This window comes from Mus pahari, chromosome 7 (assembly GCF_900095145.1).
Source record: "Mus pahari chromosome 7, PAHARI_EIJ_v1.1, whole genome shotgun sequence".
NCBI lineage: Eukaryota > Metazoa > Chordata > Mammalia > Rodentia > Muridae > Mus > Mus pahari.
This window is the reverse complement of record NC_034596.1, coordinates 106,091,201-106,104,450: the sequence shown is the minus strand read 5'-3', so window position 1 is coordinate 106,104,450 and position 13,250 is coordinate 106,091,201. Positions and strand designations below refer to the sequence as shown.

Genomic DNA, 13,250 nt, shown 5'->3' with positions numbered 1-13,250 from the left:
CCTCTGTGGTGTACAAGATGCCATAGATCACATGTGGAAATTAAAGGACAACTTGAAGGAGTTCTCCCTTCATGGGTCCTGGGGATTGAACTCAAATCACCAGACTTGGCAGCCAGAGCCTTTCTATGCTGAGCTCTCTCCAGCCCCTGGATTTACGTTTAAGTGTAGGCATGCACAACCAAAAACCCCTCAGTGTTCCTTCTGCTGAGTCCCACAGGTTATGGCGTATTGTTTCCATTTTCATTGATTCTACTAACTTTTCCATCCCATCCCCACGTTCTTCCATGACACCTGTTTGTCAAAAGTCCACTATTCAGGCTCCATGTTTGCTCTGTAGGTTCTCTTGCTGGTTTCCAGTTTAATCCCATCATATCAGATAAGATACAAGAGGTGTTTCTTAGATTTTTAAGTTTGTGTCTCTGGGAGATGTGCATGTGTGTGTGGATGCCCATGAGGGAGACATCACGAGCCCTGGTTGTGAGCTGCCTAACAAGGGTTCTGGAAGACAAACCCTGGCCCTCTGCAGGAGCAGCATATGCTCTTAACCACTGAGTCATCTTTCCAGCCCCATGACAGAAAGGAAATTCTAATTTTTTTGTTAAATGCTAGATTTATCATCTAAAATAGTCTATTTTGGGAGAAATATCCATGATCTGATTAAAATAATAGTTATGTAACCTTTAGATCTGTCCGTAGATGTCTACAGTACAGGACTGACCTCTGCAATCTGCTTGCAGATTGCACATCTGTAAGTGCAAGCGGGCCCAGGATGCAGCCTGCTGCTGACGGTTGGGGGCTCTTTGTGGCCACTGGTTTACTTTATTAACTTGGATTCTCAGAGGTTTGGTGCATATTTACACCTGTTATGCATTCTTGGTGGGTGTTTTTATTATTCTGTGCTCTTTTTCTCTTCTAATCTCCTCTGTGTCTGTGAAATGTGAGGGCTTTTCTCATTTGCTTGGAATATCACTTTCTATCCTCTCAGTCTTGTGTGTGTGAGACAGTGAGGTTTGTTTTTAAATCTTAATCTTGTGTGTATGGCATGTGAGTAATGTTCCATAGATATTGTGGTGCACATAGAGGTCAGAGGACACCTTCAAGGCCTCAAGTTTTCTCCCTCTTCCATGGGTTCCAGGGATCAGACTCAGGCCATCAGGCTTGCCAGGCAAGAGCTGTCACCCACCCACCCATGCCAGAGCCATCTCATCCACTGACCGGGAGGTTCCTTGCAAACAGCACACTACTGGCTCTGTGGAGAATTGAGACTCACCTCGGGGCTATGATGCATTTCCTGTCATTTTGTTATCTATGGCGACCTCCAGTCACATTGGTCTCCCCTGTATTCTCCCCAGAGATTTGGTAACTGCCTGGGGTAATGGTTTCCTAGAGCACACTTGCTTGCTTAGTCTTCTAAGTGATATTCTATCTTATGCTCTGGTGAGTACATTTATCTTGTTCTCTTCTAGGTGTAGAATTCCTTTCGTGTCTTGTGGAATGCTGGCTTAGTGACCACGACTCCATTTTCTGTTTACCTTGGAAGGTCTTTATCCTCTGATTTTGAAGATAGCCTCACTGGGCACAGCTGCCTGCTTTGGGGGACTTAAAATACATTGTTCCATGTTTTCCTGGTCTCTCAGTTTCTGCTGAGAAACCTGCTGATATTCTGCTGGGTTTGTCTTTACACACAACTCAATATTTCTCTTGTATTTTTAAATACTCCTTATGAAAGCTTAACTATGACATATTATTTTTTCTTACCATGTCTATTTGAGGTTCTAAATGCCCCATGACCTGTATGTCCATATTTCTCCAATGTTTAAGAAAATTCCTCTTATTTTACCAAATAGGTTTCCTATGCCTATAAGCCCGAGGCTCCCGGTCCCTCCTGGTCTATGTGCTTAGTCTTTCAGTGGTGTCTCGAGGGTCATGCGTGGTCCATTCCTATCATATTCGGAGTGTGAACTCTCACCAGCACTGTCTTCAAGGCTTGGCGTCTGCTCTTCTGCCTGCGCTGTCCAAGCATTGGTCTCTGCTCCCAGACGCTTTAATTGCTCTTTCATACCCTGCACTTCCTAACCCACTTAGTTATTTTATCATCTTTGAAATATGTTTTAATAAACGTTCTTCTGAATTCTTGTCCAACATTTCATTTTGTTATCTTCGCAATCACATACTAGAGAATTATGATTTTTTTCAAAGGCGTCACACTGCCTTTTCCACAGTTGTTTCTCTGTTGAGGTCTGTGCATGTCCAGGAAGAAAATCTCTCTCTGAGTTATGGAAGGGCCTTCTTGGAGGGCCATCTTGGTGTAGTTTTGGCTTCTGTGACTGTGGTTAGGTTATGACACAGTGTACACAGTGTCAGAGCCTACAGGATGTACTTTCTACTCAGGTCTCATGAAAGCAGAGAGCCTCAGGAAAGCCATGAAGGCGGCTTCTCAGTGATAGAGTGTTGGGGGTATCACCCATGGTCACTCTTCTAGTCTGTCAGCAGTGTGTGGTCTGATGGGTGTGGAAGCGACCTGTGCGTGCTGACATCTGTCCAGGTGCAGGGACAGTTATCATTCCTCTCCCCTGTTGATGAGGGGAAAGGACTGGGAGCAGGGCCCCAGGCCCTCTGGGAGCAGGGCCCCAGGCCCTCTGAAGGTCCATGCCTTGTTGGGCCAGGCTGTGCGGTGGGTGCTTTTGTCTCCATTATTCTTCAAGTCGAAGAACCTACCAGTGTTCTCGCAGAACTTGGGAGTGGTTGTGCAGTTTCTTTCAGTCTGCCTGAAAGTGCATCTGTCCTGAACACCCCGCCGCGAAGGCTTGCTCCCGCCACAGTGCAGGCGGAACACAGTAGCAGCAAGCATGATACCTAAAAGTCCAGATGTCTAAATACAACACGCACCAAATACGGTCGCCACCATAAAAACCAAGAAAGAGGAGCAAAAATGACCAGTTGAACTGAAATGTTATGAAAAGTAGAAAACTGTAAAAGAAGGAACGAGGAAGAACAGCCACCTACAAAAAGGGAAAGGGAAGCGGGGAATAGAAACATATTAGGAATAGGAAAAGGAAGGCGGGAAGGATCCCTCAGTGGGCAAAGGCACTTGCTGTCAAGGCTGACATCCTGAGTTTGAGCTCCACACCCCACAGAGTGGGAGGAAACGACCTTCATGTGTGCACTGTGGTACATGTTACTACATAAAGTAATGTAAAAGCATTATAAACCAACTGAATTATATATACATACAAACAGAGCAAGCATTACCAAAAAGGTCTTAATTTTTTAAAGTTTCATTTACCAAAAAAGGTTGTAATTTTAAAAAGTTTCCTTTACCAGGGAGGCTGACGTATCATCTCGTGCAACCATCCACACTGTGCACTAGTTGGGGAGAATCTAGGCTGCAGTTTGTTCACTCTTTCCTCTCTGGCTTGTGGGCTTGCTAGGGCCTGGTCCATGTGCCGTGGGTCACAGACGGTAGTCGGTGGTCACTGCAGCTCAGGACAGCCCCTGGCCCTTGACTTCCAAGGCAGCAGGCTCCCACCAGTGTGCATGCAGTCCTGCCTGGCACACTGCAGGCCCCAACTCTCCATCGTCTGTGCTGGCTGAGCTCCTAGGCTCCCTTCACCTCTACCTCAGCTCTGTGCAATGTCATTGGCATTGGGCTACACTATCTCGCCATCCTCTGTCATCTTTGCCACCATACTCTCCGCCATGATAATAGGGAACTAAGCCTCTGAAACGCTAGGCTAGCTCCAGTGAAATGCTTTCTCCTGTGAGAGTTGCCTTGGTTACACAAGTCTCTTCACAGCAGCAGAACAGTGACTAAGACAATAATAATCTCTGAGCAAAAATCATCAGAACAGAAACAGAGTCCAATGCCTTTATTGTTTCACCAGATATGCTGGGTGCTATATCATATCTCCTAATTTCCAAAACACGGACCAAGACCAAGAGACTTAAATTTAACCACAAGTCCTAAATACACAAAACTGAAGTTCTACCCAAACCACATCTTTTCAATGATGAAAAAATCATCAGAAAATGCCACATTGTTTTTAAGCACACACACGTATACGTTGGGGGTCAAGGGTCCGCCGCATGTGTCCTGTGGTAAGCCAGCAGTCTGGTCCTCTCCTGCACCACAGCTAACACCGTGACAGGATAAGCATGCACTCTCTGGAATCTTGTCTCCAGGGACTGACTATTTAGATTTACCCTCATACATTTAAAGAAGCTTTTTCTAAAACAAAATCTTCTTTCAGAACAACTTTTGACAAGTATTTAATACTACGGCCCCGTTTCTTGAAAAGACTAGACTTTCTGATTTTTCCCACCCAAACAGAAATACCACTCTCCACTCTGAGCAAAGGCAGCAAGATGGAGAAGCAGCTGCAGGAAGGTTGTGACCTCTGCTGGGGACAGGCCGGTCAGGGGTTGAGCAGCACAGGCGTGTGCAGCTGGTACAGTGACGTGCTCTGTCCTTGGCTGCTCTCCGGCTCAGCTTGCTCCATGACCAGCCTCGGATCCACCTAGGTGTGCAGAGAAGAGAAACGAGTCAGGTTCTGGATGAAACCTGTCTAGACACCAAATTCAGAGAATTATGTGCTCACGGATATGGATGTGTGAGACAGCCAAGTGTTCTTTCCATTTTACAAAACTATTTGCAGATGCTTCTCTGCTACATCCACTGCAGTAGTGACACGTGTGACAGGCCTAAATACCTGGACGCAGTCCTGAGCTGAAAAGTTCACGGAAACTTAGTCTCCTGGAACCTGGGCATTCCCACAGCTAGAATGCCCCAGATTTGTCCCTGCGATAGTGTGGAGGGTCTTGCATGCTTTCTTACAGTATTTTACTGGATACGAGTTAGAAATCTCAAGGCAGCTTAGCAAAGTATACTTAGAATCTTCATTACANTCAGGTATTGCAATCTACATTACATATTAGAAGAATGTTGGTGAATTCTTCTGACATTTGGAGATTCCCTATAGATACTTAAAAGAATAACCAAGTTACTCTCAAATGCAAGTATTTACCAAGGCCTAGGAAATAGGTGGATTGCGGTATTGCATTATCCATGAGAAGGTCTGCTAGAGCAGAACCCCCTGGTGCTAGCTTTCACAAGGCTCAAAGGAGTAGCATAAAATGTGACTAGGGTGTGAAATCCTTACCTGACATTAGCGGACTCCAGGCAGGGCTGTCTTATCTTAACTGTAAACATCGCCTGGTTCCTGCCAGTCCTTTGTAGGCATCCCTCTGTTCTGTGTCAGATACTTCAGTGTACCTTGCCTGCTGTGACACCTACTCCTTTGTTTTATTCTGTATTAAAAGTCTGGTGGATGCTTGGAAAAATTACATTCAGATACACACTCTCTATGTGTCCATGTCTGTTTGTCACCCTTCTCGCTGACTCCCTGCCCACCTGTAACCGGAACCCTGATTTCTCCCATGGATTGAGGGGGGCCGACTGAGGCCGATCCGTGGCACTTCTCCACTTTCATAATTCACCCCACATATCTGATAGTCCATTTTAATACACATTGTGGGTTTTTAAATTTCATGTGTATGTCTGTGTATGTGTGCACATGCGTGAGGTTAGAGGACAACCTGTGACAGATGGATCCCCTTTACCATGTGGCTCCAAGGTGTCATATCAAGCTAATGGCTGTGTGCTCCATGGCCGCCTACTCTGCCTGGAGAGCCTGCTCCTGTCACCCTTGCTGCCCTGGTGTGAGCCCATGTCCACCCAGTTACCTTTCCCTCCTCCAGCAGCAGCTGGCCCTGCAGGCAGCCAACTCCTCGTACCTGGTTCCACTCGTAGGGTTTCTCGTGCCACTGAGGAGTAATCTTCTCTCGAGGTTTCGACCGACAGAACAAGCTAAAATTTTTAAAAGGAAAGCCAAAGGTTTTGCTGCTGGCTGGTTTTGCAGTTTTTTAAGAGAAGGCTTTGCTTGGTAGCCCAGGCTGGCCTCAGTTTACTACATAATCCAGGCTGGTCTCAAACATCTCTCCCCTGCCTCAGTCTCCTAAGCTGAGGAGCAAATTATTATTTATTCATTAACACTCAAAAACAGTAGGATGATCTTTAAAAAATGTGTATTTGTACTTAAAGTCTATAAATATTCTAGAATTAAAACTCTGATAGGTTTACAAAGTATCAAAATTTATATAGTTATAACATTAATTTATAGTTCATTTAAAAACGAGGAAATAGAACATAACAGATTTTAGGGAGGTATATATATATATATATATATATATATATATATATATATCACCTAAAATGTATTTCAGCATGCAACTTAGGAGACATGCTAGTCAGGAGACAAGGACACATGACTCTGTTCAGAAAAAGGAGCAGGGACAGATACTCAGCAAGCCGACACCAGTGAGAAGATGCAGGTGAGGGGTCAGCACACAGGACTTCAAAGCAGCCATGACAGATACATTCACAGAATTACAGCAAACTATGCAGGAAGACTTAAAACCTGATAGAAATGACTAAAAACAAACAAACAAACAAACAATAAAAACTATGAAATAAAAAATATCCGTGAATTGATTGACCTTAAAATGGAAAACTATATAAAAATTGAAATTCTATGAGAATGAGGTAAAATAATTGAAGTGGAAATTTCCCAGATACTATTTTTAAAAGATAAAATATGATGTGAAAGGCACAATCTACAGTATGTGAAGAAAAGTGACCAGCGCAGGGTATTGGTTTAATGAAGGGGCCACTGCTCGTAACTCTGAACAAGACAAGTATATAGAATAGATGTGTAATGTAGCATCTTCATGAGCAGAAACAGGGCAGAGCCGAACGCTCCCCCTAAACAGGCCATCGACACCACTACCTTCTAAGGCGCAGAAAACATTCTGAAAGAGGAACAGAAAGAAGGCAGCCGGGGGACAGGGAGAAGAGCTGTGAAGCCCTCCCTTGTCCTCAGGTCTCCCACGGCTCTCCCAACGCGATCTCACAGCAGGGGCAGCTGTCTGCACAGCACTCGGGCTGCCAAGTCAGTCATGATCTTGGAGGGTCATGGGCCCCACTCCATGGGGCAGTCACTGTTTCAGCTGAGTCCTCAATGCTGAGCCCATCAGGCCCCAGGTGACAATTCCAAACATGCAGTCACACAAACAGCCCTGGATGAAATCAGTGGACCACCACACAGAGGGGCTGAGTATAGGTGAGAGGCTTGTAGGAGAGGGGAGACGTGACTGCCGTGGTGTGGAAGAGAATATACACACACATTTGTACAATTCTCAAACAAGAAATTTAATAGAGTGAAAAATGCTAGTAAGTTTCTCAAAGTAAATAGGTTACAGGTAGAATAGACACACCATGCAAATATCAACCCGGGGGAGCAAGAGCAGTTATGCCAGCATCAGACAAAACAGGCCTTAAAACACTACTACTGCTGGGGACAAAGAGAGGCTAACAGAACAACATGATGATGTTGCATGTAGGAAGTCCTGAAAACTAAAACTATTCACAGTGTCATCAAGAGACTAACACACTCAAAAATGATTATGCAAAAGCGCAGGGTCTGCACACTAACAGCTAAAGCAGTGTACCGAGGAAGGAGAGGGGGCTGGGAAGACGCCTTGAGGACAAAGCACTTGCTGTGAACTCCTCGGGGATCACATGAGCTGGACATAACAAGCCACATCTGCAACCCGGCTCACCTACACGGGGCAAGCAAGCCTGGCAGACGTAGGGCCAGCAAGAAAGTCTGCCTCAGGAGGAAAGGTATCAACCCGAGACTGGGCTCAGGTACCACCACGTGTGCGTGCACACATGTGCAGGAACACACGCACATGAACACATGCACAACAGAGAAATGAAAGACCATCCAACAGTCCCACTTTACCATAAAAACAGCAAATTTGCTCTAATTCACCGTGACACACTGTCCCACCTCAGTGAGGCTTTCTGTGCAGACCAACCTACCTCTGATGTGATGTGGACATGGGAAGCAAAGGGTCCGAACAATAACCATAGCCAAAGATTATACAGCAGGAAGACAGTGCTGCCTGGCTCCAGATTTACTAGGTAGCAACAGCAAGCAAGACAGTGAGACTCATGCCCACTGTACGATAGAGTTACAGAGTCAACTAATCCGGGCATGTGGGAGACTGAGGCAGAAATTAATAGTTCAACATCACACCAGCATATACAGTGAGACTCTGACTCAAACAAACACAACTTAAAAACAAAAACACCCAACAGAGGGCCAGAGGTAACATTTACAGATAGAATGCTTCTGATTAGAATTTATAAAGTGTTTCTGCAACACAAAGGTGCGAAGACAATGTAACAGACGACACTATAATAGACAATGTGACAGACTGACAGTATAACAGACAGACAATGTAACAGATGACAGTATAACAGACAGACAATGTAACAGATGACTACCATCACTACCCATTAAAACATGGACATTAAAGCCATGGTGTTGTGTCACCACACAGCACCAAATAACAGCAGGTAGAACAGCTCTGGCTTGCCTGGTGCTCTGGGGATGAGGAGAAACTGAAGCCTCACAGTGGGAATACAAAGATACTTTCTTTAAATACAGTTTAGCCTTTTTAAAAAATTTTAACATTATTGTGTGGGCAAACACACTCCAAACCACACAGCACCCATGTGGAGGCCAGAGAAGAACTTTCTTGAGTTGTTCAGAGTGGAATGGCAAGCACCCGCTGAGCCATCTTACTTAAGGGCCCCAGTTTGGCCTTTCCTTTAAAGATCTAATGCAAAGCCAGGTGTGGTGGTTCATGCCTGTAGTCCCAGCACTTGGGAGACCGAGGCAGAAGGATCGCTATAACTTCAGGCCACCCTCATTTACATAATGAATGCTAGACTAGCCAGATATATTTTTACATTGGTTTTTTTTTTTAAAAAAAAAAAAAACAAAACAGTGCTTAAGAGCTCTGGTTGGGAGCCGGGCGGTGGTGGCACACGCCTTTAATCCCAGCACTCAGGAGGCAGAGGCAGGTGGATTTCTGAGTTCGAGGCCAGCCTGGTCTACAGAGTGAGTTCCAGGACAGCCAGAGCTACACAGAGAAACCATGTCTCGAAAAAACAAAACAAAACAAAACAAAACACAAAAAAAGAAAGAAAAGAAAAAGAAAAGGAAAAAAGAAAAAGAGCTCTGGTTCTCTGGCTGGCTTTCCAGAAGACCTGGGTTCTGTTTTCAGCACCTCCTGTTTGTGGCAGCCCACAAATGCCTGCAATTTTCATTCAAGGGGATCCAGTGCCCTCTTCTGTACCTTTATGGGTACTGCATGCATGTGGCACACACAAATACACAGAGACAAAACACCCATGCTTATTTAAAAAAATTAAAAAGAGTTTTTAATTACACAATCCTACCAATAAGACCTCCAAATCCATCCCTGGCTGCCCACTGAACAGGTGAAGCACAGGCCGGTCACAGGGAGAGAGCACAGGGCTGTCCTTAGTAATGGCTCCCACCTGCCACACTCTGGGAAGCAAAGCACCCAGTATAACTCACAGACGGAGGCCAGTGAAGGAGCAAAGACCAGGAGACTCTCGGAGAAGGGAGGTCGGCGGCTGCAGGTGCCTGGCTGTGGTGGAGCAAGAGCTGCGGCTCAAAGGCAGGAGGAACTTGGGGTTGTACGACATTTACTGAGGTGTGGGTTATACACCGCAGAATCATTAGTTTCACAGAGCTGTGCCAATCTCACCACAATTCCATTTAACGTATCCCTGGCGAGGCAGCACCTGTGGCCTATCTCAGGAGCCCACATCTGGGCACTTAGACACTGGTGGCATCTTGGAGTAACTAAGAAAAATATAAGAACTTACTGGAACAAAGATTCCCTCCTCAAAGTTAGGAAGAGAGAAAGCCAGATGCAGGGTCAGGTTTCAGCAGTCTGTGTGGCCAATGGGTCCCTTGAGTGGATAATATAACTTGGCCTGAAAATGCCTCTGTGAGGCAGACTCCAGAAGGACCCACCCTCCTGGTAGTATGGAGTATATACTTGTATGTACTGCCAGTGCCAGTACAGCCAAGGCACAGAGCTCAGACCGAGAGCACTCTGGGCCCTTCAGTGTTAAGTATGTCAGATTCTGGCCCATATTTTTTTCTCTGTATATAGCCTGGCTGTCACAGAACTATAGACCAGGCTGGCATCAAACTCACAGAGATCCTCCTGTCTCTGCCTCCCGAGTGCTGGGATTGAAGGTGTGTGCCACTTCTGCCAGGCCCTATACCATTCTTAGACATGCAAGTAGGGTAGAAGGCTGTGGCCAGCACTGCCTTCCCCAGCAGGGTTAATGAGGGAACACTGGGCATCAACACAAATACAGGGTTTTAGTGTGTGTGTGTGTGTGCGTGCGCGCGAGCGTGTTGACTAATTTGTGTCAACTTGACACATGCTAGAGCTAGCTGAAAGGAGGGAACATCAATTATGAAAATTTCTCCATCAGATCTGGCTGAAGGACATTTTTTAAATTAATGGTTGATGAGAAGAGGGCTCAGGCCGCTGTGGTAGTGTCATCCCTGTGCTCTATAAGAAAGCAGGCTGAGACACAGGCCTCTCCAGCTAGGGAGGCAGGTAGGAAAACTGCAGTTCTTAACAGCTAGGCCTCAAACATAAGGGCACCCACATTTGTAAAACAAATACTTCAATAGCTTAAATCACATACGGACCCTCACACACTGACAGTGGGAGACTGTCATATGCTAACTCTTGCCAATCAATTGGTCATCCAGATAAAACTAGACAGAGAAATGTTGAAGCTAAGAGAAATTATAGGCCAAGTGGACCTAACAGATCTTTACAAACATTTTTACCCAAACATAAAAGAATATGCATTGTTCTCTGTACCTCGTGGAACTTTCTCTAAAACTGACAACATACTCAGGCAAAGGGCAACAGTACCCGAAAATGGAGACAACCTCCTGCATCTTACCAGATTGAAACAAGATTTCAACAACAGAAACAACAGAAAGCCCTAAACTTATGGTAGGCAAACTGCAATTCTTAACGGCTATGCCTCAAACATAAGGGCACCTACAACTCTCTCTCTCTCTCCACACACACACACACACAAATGGGTCAAGACAGAAATTAAGAAATTAAAAACTGTCTAGAATTTAATGAAAATTAATATACAACATACCCAAGCTTGTGGGCGCGGTAAAGGCGGTTCCAAGAGGCAAGTTTATAGCACTAAGTGCCTACATTAAAAAAAAAAAAAAATTCAAAGAGAAAGCCGGGCATGCTATGCACATCCTTTAATCCCAGCACTCAGGAGGCAGAGGCAGGTGGATCTCTGTGAGTTCGAAGACAGCCTGATCTACAGAGTCAGTTGTAGGTCAGCCAGGGCTACACAGAGAAACCCTGTCTCGAAAAAAACAATACAAACCAAAACAACAAAACAAAATAATTGAAGCAATCTTCTGAGATCAGATGAGATTGGGCGCATTCAGGGTGGTATGGCTGTAGACAACTGAAGCAATCTTTTTTTTTTTTTTTTCGAGACAGGGATTCTCTGTATAGCTCTGGCTGTCCTGGAACTCACTTTGTAGACCAGGCTGGCCTCGAACTCAGAAATCCGCCTGCTTCTGCCTCCTGAGTGCTGGGATTAAAGGTGTTTGCAACCACACCCAGCTTCAACTGAAGCAATCTTATACTAGCAACTTAACTAGTATAACCCGAAAGCTCTAGAACAACAGCAAAATCACAACCAAAAGAAACAGAATGATCAAACTCAGGACTGAGATCAGCAAACTAGAAACAAGAACAAAAAACAATATAAACAATCAATGGAACATAGAGTTGGCTCTTTGAAAAAGAATCATGAAGATTAATATTCCCATCCCCTGGCAAGGGGCAAAGAGACACCTTGTTGTGTTCTTACATCAGTCAGGGGCAGGCCAGATGGCGGTCCTTTGCTCATCCTAGCCTGATGCCTGAGTTGGTGGCCACGCTGTCTTACGCCTAGGACACATAAAAGACGAACTTACTCCAGGCAGTGTCGCTCAGGAGAGAGAAGACAGAGACCTGCATCCCACCAGGCCACTCTCCACCACAGACCTAACCTCTACTCCATGGCATGGGTACAGGCAGGCCACAGACACACAGAGCCCTGCCTACCACACGCAACCCAGCATGGGGTGGGGGGGACAGAGACTTGCTGCCTGATGCCACCCTACGCAGTGCACATGGAAGATGTCCCCCAGGGTCCCATCAGCCATGTGGCCAGCCTGTAGCTGGAACAGTGCTGGAGAGCTTTGCCTTGTTGGTGTGGAGAAGGGAGAGCTGGTGCCCTGACCAGCTCAGCTCCCACCCAGGCCCAGATCTGGGCTCTGAGTTGCCCCACCCAGAATCTATATCATGTGGATGGTTGAGATGGGTGAATGGACCAGTCCTGCTGACCCAGAGCTTCAGGATCTCCATGACACGGCAACAAGAGGATAAGTGGGAGGAGGATCCAATATTGATGGTGTCACAGAAGTCAGAGATCTCAGATGAGACCAATGGTTCATTGCAATAAACATTTGCAAGTGAAGATGTATGGACCGAGGTATACACTGTGGCACACTGCAGCTTCCATGATGAGATGTCTTCTATGCTTTGGTTTTTTTGTTTGTTTCTGAGTATTTTTATTTTAATTTTTATTTTGAGGGGATGGCTACAAGGGCAGAGGGTAGATATGAGGGGACAGGGAGATGAGTGGGGTTGGGGTGCATGATGTGAAACTCACAAAGAACCAATAAAAAGTTGTTTAAAAAGATTAATAAACCCTTATCCAAATTAATTAAAAAGGGGAAAGAATATCCAAATTAACAAAATGAGAAGAGAAATTAACAAAATGAGAAATGAAAGCAAGACATAACAACAGACATGGAGGAGCTCCAGAGAATCGTAAGGACGCGCTTTAAAAACCTGTACTCTACAAAATTGAAAATCTAAAATAAATGGATAGTTTTCTTGATAGGTACTAGTTACCAAAGCTAAATCAAGATCAGATGAGCAATTTAAACAGACCTATAATCCCTAGTGAAATAAAAGTCGTCATTAAAATATTCCACACCCCCCCCCCCCACACACACACCAAAAAAAAAAGGCCAGAGCCAGATGGTTTTTTGGGTAGAATTCTACCAGACATTCAAAGAGTAATGCTAATACTCCTCAAATTATTCCACAAAACAGAAGCAGAATGGACACTGCCCAATTCATTTTACAAGCCACAGTCACTGTGATACCCAAACCACATAAAA

General features: G+C 45.1%; 1 protein-coding gene across 1 annotated transcript in view; it reads right to left on the bottom strand.

Annotated features, from left to right (window-relative positions):
- Positions 1-3,845: 3,845 nt before the first annotated feature.
- The window catches only part of Tdrd9 (tudor domain containing 9), a 91,210-nt gene continuing 81,805 nt past the window's right edge, over positions 3,846-13,250 (bottom strand). The window contains exons 35-36 of the mRNA XM_021202190.1: positions 5,794-5,866; positions 3,846-4,517 (exon numbers count right to left, since the gene is read on the bottom strand). Of these exons, the coding sequence (XP_021057849.1) occupies positions 4,416-4,517; positions 5,794-5,866 (175 nt within the window). The 3' untranslated portion in view covers positions 3,846-4,415. The remainder of the gene's footprint in view (positions 4,518-5,793; positions 5,867-13,250) is intronic.